General features: G+C 44.4%; 1 protein-coding gene across 8 annotated transcripts in view; it reads right to left on the bottom strand.

Annotated features, from left to right (window-relative positions):
- cdk5rap2 (CDK5 regulatory subunit associated protein 2) overlaps positions 1 to 17,591 on the bottom strand; it is a 40,509-nt gene that overhangs the window by 11,299 nt on the left and 11,619 nt on the right. For 2 of the 8 annotated variants that reach the window (XM_034709252.1, XM_034709255.1), the window contains exons 9-34: positions 17,528 to 17,581; positions 11,996 to 12,118; positions 11,787 to 11,906; positions 11,581 to 11,673; positions 11,265 to 11,483; positions 10,990 to 11,160; positions 10,751 to 10,861; positions 10,530 to 10,667; positions 10,242 to 10,421; positions 9,947 to 10,141; positions 9,588 to 9,779; positions 9,271 to 9,394; positions 9,033 to 9,172; positions 8,819 to 8,935; positions 8,585 to 8,728; positions 8,374 to 8,486; positions 8,132 to 8,271; positions 5,734 to 5,874; positions 5,533 to 5,642; positions 5,243 to 5,377; positions 4,664 to 4,765; positions 4,386 to 4,564; positions 3,961 to 4,294; positions 1,599 to 3,111; positions 1,385 to 1,486; positions 814 to 962 (exon numbers count right to left, since the gene is read on the bottom strand). In XM_034709252.1, coding sequence (XP_034565143.1) covers positions 814 to 962; positions 1,385 to 1,486; positions 1,599 to 3,111; positions 3,961 to 4,294; positions 4,386 to 4,564; positions 4,664 to 4,765; positions 5,243 to 5,377; positions 5,533 to 5,642; positions 5,734 to 5,874; positions 8,132 to 8,271; positions 8,374 to 8,486; positions 8,585 to 8,728; positions 8,819 to 8,935; positions 9,033 to 9,172; positions 9,271 to 9,394; positions 9,588 to 9,779; positions 9,947 to 10,141; positions 10,242 to 10,421; positions 10,530 to 10,667; positions 10,751 to 10,861; positions 10,990 to 11,160; positions 11,265 to 11,483; positions 11,581 to 11,673; positions 11,787 to 11,906; positions 11,996 to 12,118; positions 17,528 to 17,581 — 5,139 coding nt within the window. The remainder of the gene's footprint in view (positions 1 to 813; positions 963 to 1,384; positions 1,487 to 1,598; positions 3,112 to 3,960; positions 4,295 to 4,385; positions 4,565 to 4,663; positions 4,766 to 5,242; positions 5,378 to 5,532; positions 5,643 to 5,733; positions 5,875 to 8,131; positions 8,272 to 8,373; positions 8,487 to 8,584; positions 8,729 to 8,818; positions 8,936 to 9,032; positions 9,173 to 9,270; positions 9,395 to 9,587; positions 9,780 to 9,946; positions 10,142 to 10,241; positions 10,422 to 10,529; positions 10,668 to 10,750; positions 10,862 to 10,989; positions 11,161 to 11,264; positions 11,484 to 11,580; positions 11,674 to 11,786; positions 11,907 to 11,995; positions 12,119 to 17,527; positions 17,582 to 17,591) is intronic. The other 6 variants (XM_034709254.1, XM_034709253.1, XM_034709256.1 and 3 more) reach the window with 6 other exon arrangements.

The following is a 17,591-nucleotide window of genomic DNA, read 5'->3' as shown; positions in this document are numbered from 1 at the left end:
TTTAAAACAACTGCTCCTTAAATTTAAACACATGTAGACAAAAACTTCACATTTCAAGACAGCTACAACCAAGTAAAAAAAGCAGCACAGATCTGTTGACCTTAGTCTATACTTCTCTATTTTAGTGGTATCAGGGGAGGTGGGTCAACACAACACAATGGACATGCGAGTAATAAAGAGGGCTTTCTCATCGAACCTTTTAAGCACTGAAGTTCCAGTTTTGAATATCAGTTATAGCTCTCCCGGCGTACAGAGGTTACAGTGCTTGTTGCAACACAAGATCTATCCAACAGCTGTTTTTCTTAAGACAAGATTCTAATTTGAAGTAGACCCATAGAGCTTCTGTAATGAGACTGAATTCTCATTCTCTTCGAGATGGTTGTGTGTTTATGAATGAATGGATGAATGAATGAATGAATGAATGAATGAATGAATGAATGAATGAATGAATGAGAAGTCCTTGCTGCTGCAGTGATTGCAGGTTAAACTCCCCAGCTTCAACCCTTTGCTGCTTGTCTTCCCCTGCTTTCTCCTCCCCACCTTCCCTGTCTCTCTACAGCTATCCTATCCAAAGAGGTGAAAAAAACAAGCCTTCAAAGCATTGTGAGCACTTATGCTATTTGCACGTGAGCATATTTTTCTTTATGTAGTTTGTTAACCATTTCTCAAGGTTTCTGGTTTCAGACAGGCATAAAAAGAGACACCTAAGTTCGATGTTTCACAACTGAGACTCTTGACAGTTTGCCAGACCTGCTGTCCCACATTCCAGTTAAAAGGCTTGCTCAGGGGGTTCAGCCTAAACATGTTTCCTACCTTGGCTGAGCTGAAAGCTGGGGAGCTCGGGTACGGGGTGCTGGAGGTGGAGTCCAGGTTGTCTGTTGAGGAGTAGTTGGCCTGTTCGTGTTTCAGCAGAGAGGGCAGGCTAGAGGCACTGCAGCTGGGCTTCACACCAACCTCTAGATCTGGCAACACAAGGGACAAAGAAATGATGAACAGGAGAGAACACTGAGGAGAACAAAGTCAGTGAGGAACAAAGTGATTTGAGCTACAGCTCTACTGTGAAAGAAGAGATTACAGTGAGAGGTTAATGCGTGCTCCAAATACATTCCAAAGACTCCAGAGTGGAAACATGCAGGAATTTGTTGATGCAAAATATTGACAGCCTATTTTATTTTGTTGTGAAAGTGCAGCAGAGAAACACCCAGTTAAACCAGTAGATTGTGAGGTTAAGAGACCCGAAGTGAAAACAACTTTTCAAGCTAAGAGACAGAGTTACAAGTTGCCTTTGTTCACCCCTCATGCACACAGAGAATCTATCCACACGTGAGATTAGTGTCCACTCAGCAGCAGACAGACATGCAGAGTCCGTCTGAAAGCCGTCTACCTGTGCTACTGCTCTCTTCCCTATCGTTCTCACTCTTGCCACTGGTTTCGTAACCCAGGTCCTGAAAATCCACCTGCACGCCTTTGTCATCCTGCTCCAGAGCTGGCATTGGAGGCAATATATGTTAGGTTAGGAAAATTCATTTAACGAGCACACATCTCTCCTTCATGGTCGTCCTTCAGACTTCAATAAATAAGCATCTGTAGCTTCTTACCTCTCCGTGTCGTGTCAGGGGAGGGTGTGTGTGAAAGAGCAGAGGCCAGCTTCTCCTCCAGGCTTCTACACGCCTTCTTCTTCTCCCTCAGCGCCTTGTGGAGAGTCTCCAGCTGGAGCTGAACATTTGGTGGTAATCCCTTGACATCCTGCAACATCCCTTGGACCGCTTGGACCTTGCTATCCTCTTTACGGCCCCTCTCTTCTTGCAGAGAGGCCTGGAGCTCAGATATTCTCTGGTGCTGATCACCGAGGACCTTGAGGAGGAGGCAGATGTTGTTGTGGAGATCTTGGTGATGCTCTCCCTTGGTTCCAGATGAAGAAGCCGGCAGATTGCTGATGGGTTTATAGGTTAGCTGGGTAGGTTCTTCCAGTTGCTTCCTCTCCTCCAAAGCTTTTTGAAGTTTCTCCAGATGAATCTGCAGCTCAGAGCTGGACTGTGAGGATCTACCTGAAGCAAAGGAGCTAGTACTTCTACAGTTTGCTGCCAGAGAGGCAATCGTAGACTCCGCAGCACTCAGGCAGTTTCTAAGAACTTTAGTCATCTCCTGATTTAAGCTGACATCATCAGAACTTCTCTTTGACCCTTTGTCCTTTTTGGATTCTGAACTCTGGTCTTCCACGCTGCTGCTGTTGTAGCTGTTTGTAGCCGCAGCATCTGCAGCTCTCAGTTTTTCTTGCAGCTCTGCATTACGTCTGTTCTGCTCCAATAGTGCCTCCTGCAAACAGTCCACGTGTCGCTGCAGCTCCTGCATGGAGTCATCTGTGCTTCCAGAGACACCTCTAAGGCTCTGTCTTCTTGAAGAACTCTTCGCCTGCTGCAAGGCCGTCTCTATCTGTGAACATAAATCAGTGTTTTCTGGATCATGGCTCTTACTTTGGCTGATGGCTTTCTCTGCCATACTCAGAAGATCTATGAGCTTGCTGTTTAGCTCCTCCTTCAGCTCTAGTGCAGTTTGCAGGTCCATGCACTTGCTGTGAAGGGCTGCATCTGAGCCCCCAGAGCCAGAACCTGCACACAAACCAGCAGCATGCGTCCCAAACCCTCCCTGGCTGTCCAGACTGCAGGCAGTCAGGTATGCGATGGTGGATTCTGCAGCCTGTAAGGCCTCCACGTACTGCCGATTGAGTGAGTCCTTTTCCTGGAGCCGAGCGTCGAGCTCCTCCCACTCTGCGAGCTGCTCGCTGAGCTTGTGGATCAGAGCCTCCTTCTCCTGGCACTCCTGGTGGAGCAGCTCCAGCTGAGTGAGAAGGGCAGAGTTGGCTGGGGTGTGGTCCCTTGTTGTTTCTGCTTCAGAGACGTTGTCCGTCTCCACCTGGCTGCTGCCACACGTGTACCCCCGTAACGAAGAGTCAGAGTCTGTGTGCAGATGTTGCTCAGAGCCATGTACATCATCCTCATGAAGGTGTTGAAGTGCATCAGTTCTCAGATGGTCAGAGTGTACAGACTGTCTGCTGCTGCTCCCCTCCACTCTGAGCTTCACAGGGACTGGGAGACGAGATTTCACTCCAGCCTACGGTTGAAACAAAAAGGAAAATCAGTAAAAATAGAGTTTAACTGATTAATCTGTAAGTTACATGGACCAGAGACACATCAGCATGGTCCCACATTATAATGTCAATGTTGACTTATTAAATCAAGGTTAAGGGTGCATTCACACTAGGACATCTATACCCTGATGAAGCACTTTTCGACCCCAAAGTCCAGTTTGTTTGACTAGTCTGAGTGCTCTGTACTATGCTCATGCTTGGTACACTTCTTTGGCCTTGTCCCTGTAGGAATAGACAGGCTTTGGCGTGGTATTGAGCAATGTGAGTGCAGGCCAGCAGGGGACTTGGGGTGGGGGACAATCATGCTTCAGTATGGTACAGGGCAGCTTGGCCTAGTGTGAGTGCACCCTAGGTGTTATGCACAAATTTGCATGATTAGAGATATGGGAGTTTGACTGGCAGGTAGGTGCAATGATGCAGTTTGTCTGGAGGCTTCAGGAATGCTGCAGCTCCACCTCTTTGCCTGTGACTGGGCTGGTTGAAAATGAGGTGGAGACAGCATCACAGGTTGGTGGTTTGCAATGAAATTTGTTAACAGTTTTACCGATGAAATGTGTGCATTATTTTCATTTTATATCGTCAGTACATCCCTCAGGAAAATTGACAAAAAATAATTAATTAAAAGAAAAATTGTAGTACCACTGCATTGCACTGATACTGAAGCAAAATGAGTGCACTTAAAAAAGGTATATTTTAATTCCAGGTCACAGATTTACTATATCTGCTGTTATTTGATAATTAAGCACCTATTAAAACATTTAACATGATAGTAGAATTAATGTAATGCACCCTTCCTCGGATGCTAAACTGACCCCATGTTTTGTAACATGCATCTTCCCACTCCTGTTGTGTGTTTGGCCTTTAGTTTGTGGACTCTGCGCCCCCTCTGAGGAGCTGACAGGGCTCTCCCCATCTGGCATGTTATAAGAGTTTCTCTCTCTCTCCTCTGTTGGCTGAGACATGAGCTTCGAGCGAGCCTCTGTCTCAGCTTGAAGAGTTTCCATGCTCTTTCGTAACTCCGCTTGTCCGTCGCTGCTGTTCCCTGAGGCGTCGGTGCTGGCTCTCTCTTTACTCTCGGTAGATTTCTGCTCTTTCAGGAGACCCCGCAGCTCCACGATTTCTGCCCGGAGTCTGAGCAGCTCCTCTCTGCAATATAGGAATACAAGTTTAACTTTAGGACTTAAGTTTAAATGAAAGTAAGAGATGTAATCTAGACTCTTCTGCAGAAATGACTCACCTAAGGTGTGAGACAGATGTGACCCCGGTATCAGCCAGCAGAGATGTAAGTGCCATTATGTCTGTGGTCCTCTCTCTGGACTCTGAGTCTACAGTGTGCAAGGTGTGTTTGCCAGACTGAGTGTGCTCTCTACTCTGGTTTATCATACTCGTATCATCCAACAGCCTTCCAGACACCATCTTAAAAAGGAAAAGTCAAGAAACATGCATGTTACTCTACAACAAGATATTAACATTTACTGATCTTCAAACGGTCATCAGTGGGAACAGATTTCATACCTGTCCTAGCCTGATGTCCGTCTGACTCTCTTTGTCTTGACCACACTGATGAGTCTTCGTCCTGCGAGTCACAGGCCGCGTCTCCTGCGTCTTCTCGAGCTGCTAGAGTAATGGGATGGGAGGCGAGTGTGACACAGATGGCTCCGTAAAAAAAAAAAAAACTTAACGAGGGAACAGAATCCATAAAACACTGCACAGCAACAGCAGAATGGTATGACGTGTCTAATGTAGCATGGGCGAAGAGAGAGATCATTGCATGGGACACAGAGATAAAGAGAAACACAGGGAGCAGTTAGGAAAAGTGAAGGAGAAAGAGAAGGAGTCTTCTACTACAGACAAGAACACACTTGTTAGAGAATAGGACATACAGTACAGTTCTATAAAGAGACATTAGTAAGAGGTTAGACAGAGCAAAGGTTAAGATTAAGGTTGAAGGTAAGAAAGGAGCTAATACAGGTGGATGTTAGACAATGAGTCTGACATGATTCTGTAAAAACATTTGCTGAGAAACTGAAGAAAACTATAATCTGACGAGAGTACAACTTCTTCCATATGCAGCTGTTATTTGTGGCCTCTAACCTGTTTGGAGGGGCTACTGCTGGCCACGTCTTTGACTTCTTTGTTGTAGTCCGACTTCTCTGATGGTGATAATCGGTTTTGCAGCTCGGTGTTCAACGTCTGCAGTGTGCTGATGCCGTCCTGCAGCTCCAGCACCTAAGAACATGCAGGGTTTATTTCTCAAACTGCATCGTCTCCCAGTTTAACCTATTCTGATCCTCAAACTAGTTTAAAAATGACTGCATTATTTATTAGTTAGGATTAATTTGATGGGATTAATGTATTTATTACAAGTTTAAAAAGGAGGTCACCTTCTGCCTGAGCTCCTGCGCAGAGAGTTGAGACAAGCTGTCATCCTGCCCCTCACCCATGCAGATGCTCAAGTAGGAAGTCTGATCTCCAATGAAACTCAAAGTCTCACCTAAAGAAACAGTAAAGTCACGTTCATAAAAAGCCTCCCTTCTATAAACACTCTAGAATAAGACTTCAATGACATATTTTTTTAATCCTACCGCCATCATTGGCCCCACCAACGCCTCCTCCTCGGTTCTGTATGGCTCCTAAGCGAGCCTGCAGGGAGGCATTCCAGCGCTGTGCATCTTCCAGCTGGTGTCTCACACTCTCCAGTTCTTTAGGATCACTCAGGTCCAGACCTGAACAGACACAGAGAGGGTTACACACAGTCACATCATGTGCAGGAAAGTGTTTAACTGTCAAAATGGGAGTAACTTTTCAATTTGCACGCAGTATGATGAATGAATAAGCGAGTGTGTGTGCGAGTGAATGTATCTGCAAGAGGTGATTCTTTTTTTATTTTAAATAAACTATTTCTGGAGAAAAATAAGAGACAATGCAAAAATGCTGAATTTGACAAAATCTACAGAAGAGCATTAGGGCGACTGAAAAAACATTATTTTGGAGGTTAGGCCAGTACAACGACTGTAATCTCAGATTTCTCACTATAATCTCAGAGTTCTGGCTAATCTCAGAGTTTTAACTTTTTTTTCAGAATTATAACTAATCTCAGAATAGTCACTTTTTTTCGAAAATTCTGACCTTCATCTGATAATTCTGATTTTCATTTCAGAATTCTGACTATGACCTAAGAGTTTTTACTTTTTCCAAGAACTCTGACTGTTACATCAGAATTGCACATTTTAATCTTGGAATTCTGACTTTAATCCTAGAATTTGTGTTGTAATCTCAGAATTCAGGCTGTCATCTCAGAAATCTATCTGTAATCTCAAAATTCTGATTAATCTCAGAAATCTGACTTTAATCTCAGAAATCTGACTAATCAGAATTCTGACAGTAATCTCACAAATCTGACTAATCTCAGAATTTTTACTTTAATCTCAGAATTCTGACAGTAATCTCAGAAATCTGACTTTAATCTCAGAATTCTGATTGTAATCTCAGATATCTGACTTTAATCTCAGAATTATTTCTTTAATCTCAGAATTCTGACTCTAAAAATCAGAGTTGAAAGAAAAAAGGTCTTTTTCTTATTTTTACAGGCCATAAAAACCTTTTTCAGTGTCCCTAATCCTCTACCATAAAAGTCTGACAATTTGTGAGTGAAAAAAATTTATACATTTAAAAAACAATTCAAACAAAAAATTTCAGAAATTAGGACTGGTGCAAATACCATCATGCATAATTAAATTAAAATCTTCCTCTAATGAAAGAACATCTGAACTTGATGTTTTGGGCGGTGCATGTGTTTTTAAAATTCTTTCATGTCTTGGTATTCTTGATACACATAAAAAATGTTGTTTAAATATAATCAAATTGTGTGTGCATATGCAGCATACACAGATTGTAAATTAAACAAGACACATGGAAATGAAATCAGCGGTATTGGGGCTATAGCTGCACTGAATACTGAGTGTATGTGAGCCACGAGCCTGTTACTTACAGCTGACCTATTTATACACCTGACTCTCTGCAGACAGACAGACAGACAGACAGACAGACAGACAGACAGACAGACAGACAGACAGACAGACAGACAGACAGACAGACAGACAGACAGACAGACAGACAGACAGACAGACAGACAGACAGACAGACAGACAGACAGAGGCTGCAATTCACATGCATGTGGAGAAACACTGATGTAACATTGCTTGTCGTATTGTGACACTTTGAATCAGCCTCAAAGCTACTTCCTTTCGTCTTACTGCATTGGAAGCACTAACTGCGCTTAATTAAATTAGCTGTTGTGTCAAAAGATGATAAGACAAGCTTTTATAGAAGGATATATTTCAGGTAATCTGCTCTAAAAAAAGGAAACTATGTGATTCTCCAGCAGTCTGACTGACTGTAATACCCTGTTTTAAGTTGTTATATAACAGAACGCTTGTGCAGTGAAATGACAGATGTTCTGATGGGTTGGAGTTAATAAGCAGAGTGGTGTTAGAGCAGTCAGCAAACAACCAAATGATTTAATGGGACAGTCACACACAACAAGCACACAGAATGTTACAAGTGAGAGACAGGAAGAGCGGCCAGCAGGAGCCTTTATTCAGTTTTCTTTTTAATAAAGGACAGACAGGAGTGATTACATTTACAGACAGAAGAAACTGTACTCTGGACGGACATGCAGATGAGGAGGTGATGATTTCAGGAACAAAAGGTGCAGAAAGATGAGTGGAAGGACAGAGTGTGCGTGCTGAATGAAGTGACACATATAGAGAGGGGGTGTGAGCTTGTCAACAGGAGGTATTAATGGAGCAAACATGCAGGACAAAGAAGACAGGTGTGTTTGTGTGGACGCTATGAATAAACGTGTCCCTGAGTTTTACTTTCTAAACTCCACTAACGACTGAACTGATAAAATATTCCCTTTTTCTGCTTCTCTGTTTCCTTTCTCTCATTCTTTAACCACCCCGTGTGTTTGCACCGCACCTTCTCTGACTTTGGCTCTGTGTATCTCTCTCTCCAAGTCGTCCCTCAGCTCCTCGTTACTTTTGATGCTGTCCTCAAGCTGCTGCCTGAGGAGCTGCACAGCGGTCAGCTCCAGCTGCAGAGCATGGAGACGCTGAGCACTGCAAAACATACATGCATTAATATGGAGGGATTCATTCAATTAAAGTTACCAAATTAACTTTACCTTGAGTGCTTTTCTGGTTACATCTATTAACCCTTACCTGTCCTGCTCCTTCACAGTCCTGACCAGGCTGGAGTAGAGCTGCTGTTCGGCTCTCAGGGCTTTGTTCAGAGCGTTATGTTCCTGTTGCAGTGCTATCAGGTTGGGAAAAGCCTTTAAGGAGACAGAAATAATAAAGGGAAGTTGTCTTAATATCAAATAAAGTGTACAATCTGTTCATTTTTGGTATTTCATTCAGGAGAAAAATTTACTTCTTGCTGGCTGTCTCCACCGATCATGGTTCTCTCTCTCTGAGGGAGTCCTGGGAGTGATCTCTCCATGCCAGAACTGATGACCTGATCCTGAGTATGATCCGCCCGACTGTCCCCTCTCTGACCGAGCCGCTGGTGGAGAACCTGCACAGAGAAGTTTAAGTACAGTCAGAAAAAGAGCTCCTGTGCTTTCTTTGAGTACATGATCTTGGCTGTTAATGGGTGAATCCTTACATTGATGATCTCATCCTTGGTCTTCAGAGTGGCAGTCAGGGATTCAATATTAGCAGCCTGACCCTCATTGCGGCCCTCTCGCTCTGACAGCAGTGACTGCAGCTCAGCCAAAGAAATCTAGATATAAAGAACATAAAACAGGGACTTAAAAGAAGACTAAGTTGGGAGTGAAGTGATAATTAACAAAGTAAAATACTTGTGATGATTAACGGACCTTCAGCTCATTCTCCCTCTTCAGTGCTTTGTTCAGAGCCTCAGTTTTCTGAGCCAGCTCCTTCTTCAGGACAACAATTGTCTTCTTGGGAAGAGGAATATTCTCTGTATTATCCTCGCTGTTCCTCCTGTCGAGCTCTGCTTCAACGGGAAAGAGAACACAATCAAATTAAGGACCAACTTGTAGTTTTGACTCATAAGCGCCAACTTAGAGGGTTCATAAAGTCTCGTTTCCTCACCATCCCTCTCGTCCAACTTCTCCTGCATGATCTGAATCGTCTGTCTAAGCTCCAACACGTGATCCTCCTTCTGCCTCGTCTCTGCCAGATACTGATCCCTCTCCTGACCACGCTGCAGCAGCTTCTGCAAATTACAGAAACAAGCACAGTCTGAAAACTCCACTCAGAAATTAAAAGATAGACATTAAAAGTCAGAAAGAAAAGGAGCATTGTTAAGGTAATTCTCCTGGGGACTACTGGCTTCCTCTCCTTGTTAGGCTTCTAACCCGGGCACGTTTTACAGCCGACTGATTGTGTTTTGTCCCAGAGGAACTTACATTGATGAGGCTGTCTTTGTCAGTGAGCAGTGCTCTGAGCTCTGCAGTCTCTAAATGTCCCTCCTGGGCTGTTGTGGTGCTCTGCCTCTCAGCAGCGGCGAGCTGCTGCTGACAGTCAGACAGCTGCTTCCTCAGCTCCTGGATCTCTTGTGTACGCTCAGACAGCATGCGGTTGTAGTGCTCTGCAGACTCCTGGGGAAACACAAGATCAGCAGATAGCAATGAGAGTTTGTGATGTGTGAATTTTAGTATATATAAAAAAAAAAGTAAGTATCTATATTTATTGATTTTCAAAGGGTAAGAATAAATACAGGAATAAATACAGACATGGCCCCTCTTGTTTTTAATCAAATATTAACCTTTAGGAGTTTGTCCTTGCTGCTGATTGTAGCTAACAGCCCCTCCACAGCACTCTCATTGTCAGCTATCAGCCTCTCTCTGGCCTTCTGAGCCTCAGCCAGCATCGCCTCTGTAACCTTTAACCTCTGGCCCATCTGTTCGGCGAGGTCATGTGCATGAGTCTGCGACTGGCTTAGCATGGAGTTAGCCATATCCTAAAAAAAAAAACAAGAATAGCAGAGTTACATAACTACATCACAAATAAAGTGAGCTGAAAATACAGCAGATTAAGATGACTCGTCTCTTTGAGCTGACCTCCATATCTTTTGTCTTGCCCTCCAGAGAGAGCTGGAGCTGGCTGATGATGGAGTCCTTCTCCCTCAGCGATCTGTTCAGGTTGTCTTCTGCTTCTTGCTTGGATCTCTGCAGGTTCTTCAGGGTGTTTGCAAGATGCTGCAGCTCTACGTCTTTCTCCTTGATCAGACAGTCAAAACTCTGAAAGAAAGCAGGATGCATTGTGTAACTCATTCCTCAAAAACACATTTCCTGCTCCAGTTTATGATGATATTTCTTCATTAAACATCTAACATTATAAATACTAACATTGATGGTTTCCTCGTTGTGAGAGAGCAAGTTATTGAGCCTATCCAGGTCTCTTTCCCTCTCCCTCAGAGACAGCTGCAGCTGGTGTATCTCATTATCTTTCTCCTCAACGGCAGCAAACTTCTCATCCAGCGCTTGCTGTGAGGGAAAAGCAAACAGGACAACGTCAGAAATTGATTATAGTCGCAGTGGTGAGAAGATTACACAGAAGGAATGCAAACCTCCAGAGCTTTCTCTTTCTCTCTCAGCCTTTGCCGCAGCTTGGACAGCACACTATCCTTCCCTTCTGTGCTTTTGCTTTGCTCCATATCTCTCACCATGTTGATGTACTCCTGATGAACACAGAGAAGAGCAATGTAAAAAAGATATTAAGTGACAGAGTTTTCACTTCACAAAACACGCACACAAAGTCAGAACTTGTGGTGTACAATCTGTAAATGTGAAGATATCATTGTGTCACCTGTAGCTGCTGCTCTTTATCAGCCAGAGTGGTTGTGAGCCGCTGGATTGTGGACTCGTGGGACTGCAGTTTTCTTTTGGTCTGATCCAGCAGGTCCTGGTACTGCTGCTCCAGAGCACTCTCCCTCTCTCCAATCTCACCGCTCAGTTTTTTGAGCTGATTATTCAGATCCTGTTGAGAGAGATGACAATTCTGTCCAACAAATCTCATCTCAAAGATAACACACAGAAGGCTTAACCCCAGAGAAAATAATGAAGTTAAGGAGATGTTCTTACATTCAGGGCCTTGTCTCCCTTCTTCTTCTGCTGTTGCATGTCCTCAAGCTCCACCTCCAGCTGCTCTTTTGCCTGCTGCAAGTCAGCCAGCTCTTGATCCTTCCTGTCCAGTCCACGCTGCAGTTTCTGAGTTTCAAGCACCTTGGAGTGATGTTCTCCCTGGAGTTGAGCCAGCTCTGTTTGCCTTTCCATTAAAAGATTCTGGTGTTCTTCTGCTCCCTGGGAGAAATAAGGAAGAATTGTTTGTGATTAAAATGGCTGGATGCAGAATTAAAATTTAAATTACTGTCTTTCTCTCAACAGATGCAGGACTTGCCTGGTATTTCTGTAGCTGGGCTTTATGTGCTGTCTCTCTTGCCTTGGCCAAAGCATCATCCCTGTCCTCGATGTCATGACACAGCTCTGCAATCTGTGCAAGACACAGACACAGACAGGTTGGGGTTAAAGTGTTGCATAATACATAATTAGTGACACAGACAGAGAGGTGAAGTCTTGAGAACAGCATTATTGTAAGAACGTTACCTCTTTCTCCTTTTCTCGGAGCACCTGAGTAAGCCCCTGGATGGTTTTGTCTCGCTTCAGAGTGTTTTTATTCTCAGTGTTGAGTTCGTTCTCCTTGTCCTCCAACTTTCTTAACAAGCTCTGTTGACACAAAGTGGTAATCTTACACAAAGAAACCTCACAGTCTTGTTTAGAAGTATTTATAAAAGCAGAATGGCTTCCCCTCATACCTTGTTTTGAGTCTGGGTTTCATCCAGTGTTCTGCTGAGGTTCTCAATGGTGCCTTTTGCTTGAATGATCTCTTCAGTCAGGAGCGAATTGCAGGACTCAAGTCTGCCAAAGTCACTCTGCTTCTAGAAAAACAAACAAACACAGAATAATGTTATAAAAGCATGTAAAGCAGCTGATCTCTTCCCTGTCACAGCTCATTTCTGCAGGATTTCATTTCAAAGTCCTTCAGAAAAACTACCTTCACTCTGATGGGAGTGAACTGATCATCAAACTCCTCTGAAAGGTCATGCAGAGATTTCCACTCTGCCTCTTTGAGTCTGCGTCGGACTCTGGGGTTGTAAGAGCCAGTGTTTGACCTCTTCAGGACAGGGATGTGGCTCCCTGGTTGAGTAAAGACTTGCTGCCTGGAGATGCAGCGCAAGAGCTGGATCAGGTCTGAGATGACAGACGGCTGACTTGTCGAGCGGTGGAGGAGCGCTCGGGCCTGAACTTTCCCCCCTAGGTCTTCAGAGACCCTGCGCTTGGGAACCAACATCTTGGGCTCCCTGACTTTAGATTTGGGGAGGGGATCTAGAGTGGTGTCAAAGGAGAAGTCTCTGTTGAGGCACTGCAGAGATGTGGAGCGACCTTTAAATCCCGGTCTGGGCAGCGTTCCCTTACGCTGGACCAGATCACAGTACATGCTCTGTGAACAGTGGCGTGTGCCTCGGAGACTAAAACTCTTCACAGAGCTATCGAGCCAAGCTGCTGATCCAATCCTGTTCCTCCTGGTGCTTGGGCGGGATGCCCCTTTACTTACGATGCGATCCAGACTCACACACCTTCTGATGCGGACCTCCGTGTGGCCACTGCCAGTCTCTCTGAACTGCTGCATTTCAGATGCCAGGTGACACACAACCTCATCTTCAGGACTGTCCACCTCTGAGGACCTGAGCAGAGTCTTGCAGCTGGCGCTCTCCAAGTCACTCTTATCCAGTTGTGGGTTATTCTTTCTGTAAATGTGGACGATGCACTGGATCAGGTGTTCTTTCTCCGCTTGCAGTTTCTGGATTTCACTGTTGTGGTTGTCTTGCAGCTGGCTGATGTTAACGTCACACGTTACCACCTTCTCCAACTGGAACACACACTTCCCACAGAGGAACTCTCCACGGCCATCACGAGTCACCTCCCAGCCCAGCACATGGGACAAGATCACATGGAGCTTCCTTTTTGCTGATGAGCTGAAGATCCAGCGACACTGGCTTCCCACCAAACGAACGCCACATATCCGGCACGGGTCTCTCATGGTGTCCTTCGATCTTTGACACTCACCTACTTAATAAAAATCAAAGAATCCTCTCACTGACGCACAAACTGTCCGGTGATCTTATGATCATAAGCATGCCAACCATGTAAGAGCCATCATTTTCTCTGACTGCTCCAGGGAGAGGAGCAGCGAGGAAAGTGACTGAGTGCAGAGCACTATAAGCCCTAATCCTTTGATAATCCCTGCTCCTGCCTCTATTCCACTCTCCCCCACATATTCAATCAGATCAAATCCTCTAGGACAGCCACAGGGACTGGTGTTGTAGCGTTTGCCAGACCATTTCTAGAAATTCCCAGATGAGCTGAGAGGGATATCAAGTATGAAGATCCACCTCACTCAAGTGTTCCTCCAGTGGATTGAGTCTTCAGCTTCCATCCCAAAAAGAGACTCCACAGACTCCTTCCTGCCTGGGAGGACATCTAAAAATCTGCTTTAAGACCAGCTGATGTATAATTATGGCAATCAGGGGTGTAACAAATTCCATTACTCTTCCTTAGAGTGAAAACATCCCTGCTTAAAACATTCAGCCCAATCTTTCTGGATCCTTTTCCAGCCAAACTGCGCCTTTGTTTACCCAAATCTGATAAACACTGACAGATTACTGCCCTTTATCTTTAATGTAAGGATGGACATAAATAACTCCCAGAGGAACTGTCTCCAGACAACACAGTAATCCAGTCTTAACATTGTGACCTGAGTCCAGACGCCAAGGCCTGATGAGGAAAGCAGAGACGCTGCCAAACTAAGCTTTGAGCCCCGCGTGTCACACTACACTACCTTCACCAGTGGCCTGCATAAAGTTGCAATGCATCATCTCTTCTCTTAAGCTTTCCAGAGTAACATTAAAGAAAGTATTTTTACATCGTGAACTTCCATCCCCCAAGAATAAATGCCCATCATATCATCCAAATCAACAGCATTAAGTGACAGAGTAACGCGTTGTAGTATTAAGCGCCTGATTCAATTAAGGATTGCACGGCTTTTGTGCCCACTAAACCTGTGAACATGAGCCAAAAAGACAGTCTTATTCACAGAGCACACGCAAGGGGTTAAATGCTCCATGAACTGCTCTGTTGGGCAAACAGGGGCTCTTTACAAAAATGCTTGCTACATACTACTTATTAATGTAGTATGCAGTACATACAGCATACTACATAGTGCGTCTGAAGGTAGTATGTAGTATGACTGTTCTGTTGGATCTGTTCTGCAGGATGCTGAGTCAGGCGTCCAATTTCGGTTTTGGAAAGCGGAAGTAAACAACGGCCAAGCTGAGAGTGAAACTGCTTCTTTAGCATCGACTTGTGATTTAAAAAGTTAAGAAGTGGTTTATAAGAATTCAATAATTTTCACAGCACCTCAAAAGAGAAGAAAAATAAAAAAGCGGAACGAGCGCTGTGCATTATTGGAAACATTACACAATGGAGACTGGTCCGAGTACGACAGTACAGTACGACATCCAAGATTTTTGGCATACTGCAGATTTTGCTGTTTACTATATACTGACTTTTGTCGAAATCAGTACGTACTGCTATTATAGCAGGTGGTTTCGAAAATAGCCAGTGTCTCTGCGCTGGAGTTGTTCGCATTCATTTAAATGAACCATTCTGCATTCTTTTGGAGCAAAATACCAATTTCTATGCAAACAAGCCTCACTACATAAAACACCAATTCTTGGTGCAAACAGCCATCCATTCTTGGTAAATTCCTCCCTCAGGGTCCAAATCCACAGACATCCCTTTTCCCCCAAAGTGGCCCTGGTGCTAGTTCTGGTACAGAGTCACTGAATACATCTTGTGTTTCTTGAAAACATTTTCCTGCATAGTTTCTAAATACAAATAAACAGATGTCTGTCTAACATAAGTCTGGTTCTGCTCGAGTTTTCTGCCTGTTAAAAGGAAGTTTTTCCTCGCCGCTGTAACTAGCTTTTAATGCAAGGTGCAATGCTCATGGTGTTGGGTCCATCCATCCATCCATCCATTTTCTTCCGCTTATCCGGGGTCGGGTCGCGGGGGTAGCAGTCCAAGCAAATTGACCCAGACATCCCTCTCCCCGGCGACACTTTCCAGCTCCTCCTGGGGAATCCCGAGGCGTTCCCAGACCAGGCGGGAGATATAATCCCTCCACCGCGTTCTGGGTCTACCCCGGGGCCTTCTCCCAGTTGGACGTGCCCGGAACACCTCTAAAGGGAGGCGTCCGGGAGGCATCCTTATCAGATGCCCGAACCACCTCAGCTGACTCCTTTCGACGCGGAGGAGCAGCGGCTCTACTCCGAGCTCCCTCCGGATGTCCGAGCTCCTGACCCTATCTCTAAGGCCGAGCCCAGACACCCTTCGCAGGAAACTCATTTCAGCCGCTTGTATCCGCGATCTTATCCTTTCGCTCATGACCATAGGTGAGGGTTGGAACGTAGACCGACTGGTAAATCGAAAGCTTTACCTTCCGGCTCAGCTCCCTCTTCATCACAATGGTCCGATACAACGTCCGCATCACTGCTGACGCCGCACCAATCCGCCTGTGGATCTCTAGCTCCATTTTACCCCCACTCGCGAACAAGACCCCGAGATACTTAAACTCCCCCAATTGGAGCAAAGTCTCACTCCCCACCGAGAGAGTTGGGGAGTGTTGGGTCTCTGTTCATAATTTAGTGTGGTCTAAACCTGCTATGTTTGTAAAATCGTCTTGAGATAACGTTTGTAGTGATTTGGTGCTATACCAATACAGATTGATTGATTGATATAGGTCTGAATAAAGAATGATCATCGTATATTCAGGTCTATACTTTTACATGCCAACATATGCTCAAAAGGGTGCGGTGAAGTGCCTGATTTTTTTTGTTTCACCCAAACGTTACACGTAACATATAGGCTGCTGATGCACAGGGGAAACAGTAGGAGTTGAATGCTATCGAGCTGTCAAGCTATACAATCAATAGCAGCAGGAAAACGCTTCTCCCTTTGTTTTTGTCGGTCAGCCATAACAAAGTTTTTGGTGGTATCATATTGGCCACAATAACCTGCCTCCTGCCCCTAATGTAAGCGGTTCTTTCTTCTAGCCCAGCAATGAGTTGATGCTACTCTGGAGGAACTGACTTGCTGGAAAAGGGGTCAGAATGTAAAAACTATAAAGCCGGGACAGAGAAGGAAAAAAACGGATTCTTTTCCAGACAACACCTCTAATAGAGATTCATTTCAACCTTGAAACTCCTTCAAACTTAATTGAAAGGATTAAGAGGCGCTGAGAGATTACAGACAGAGGTCACACATCAAGCTACAGTGAGGCAGTACGAGCAAAGATCCACAAATACCAGCAGCAATACTCAAATATTAATACACTCGAGTACTGCAATATTATGTTTCATGATACTGGAATCAATTCTCTACAGCACTGTTTAGTTTGTATTTAAGTAATAGTGTCAATGCAATACGTGTTGTGTAAACCCAAAGCTTAATATGCAAACCTCAATCCTGTTTGCATTTCAAATTAAAATAAATGTCAAGCTTGTTTTATGCAGATGATAGTGTTTTCTGTAATGAGGAATTTTTTACTTTTTTTAAATTATTTTTTTTAAATAAAACACAATATATGACCTTGCTTTCAGTTTCCAAATACATAGAATCATGAAATCTGCAGCATCATACTTCCACAGCCCTACTCCAAACTTCCTCCTTCACAAAGCAGCAATAATGACGCAAACCTCTTATTGTGAAACCAACAACAGACAATCCACTTAAAGCCCAGAGATAACCACAACAAACAAGAGAGTACTCGGTCCTCCTCCTCAGACTGAGGCAGGGGACTAAAATAAAACTTCCCCAGGAGGCACACAGAGGGAAAAAAACGCAACTCATAAAACATGCCAAAGAACATTTCCTGTCCTTGAACAGACCGACATCGACCGTCTGAAGTCAACAGTGCCTGCTCCGAGCGCATGGCTTGTGAGTTTGACTTGACACATTAATGCACAGTCCACTGAGCTGGCTTATGTTTTCAGGCAAGTCGAATGCAAGAAAGCAAACAGAGTACGACAGAGTGACACAATGATAGACGGAGAGAGTATTCCAGCTGTCAGGCATGAGGTAGAAATTAAAAAAACAAACAAACAAGGACACGTGGAAGTGATCCAAAAATGATCATCCAGTCAGTCTGTCAGACGTTGCATTGTGTGGTGCTAATTGCATGAAAACGAATCATAATGAATCAAAGGGGCAAACCAAGCATTACTAACCTGGTGATCTGGTGTTGTTCGGTCCTTCTCTTCTTGAAGCTTGTTCCTCAGTGCCTGGAAAACA

Source organism: Notolabrus celidotus, chromosome 19 (assembly GCF_009762535.1).
Source record: "Notolabrus celidotus isolate fNotCel1 chromosome 19, fNotCel1.pri, whole genome shotgun sequence".
Classification (NCBI taxonomy): Eukaryota; Metazoa; Chordata; class Actinopteri; order Labriformes; family Labridae; genus Notolabrus; species Notolabrus celidotus.
Note: the sequence above shows the minus strand (reverse complement) of the source record. Positions and strands in the feature narration are given on the sequence as shown.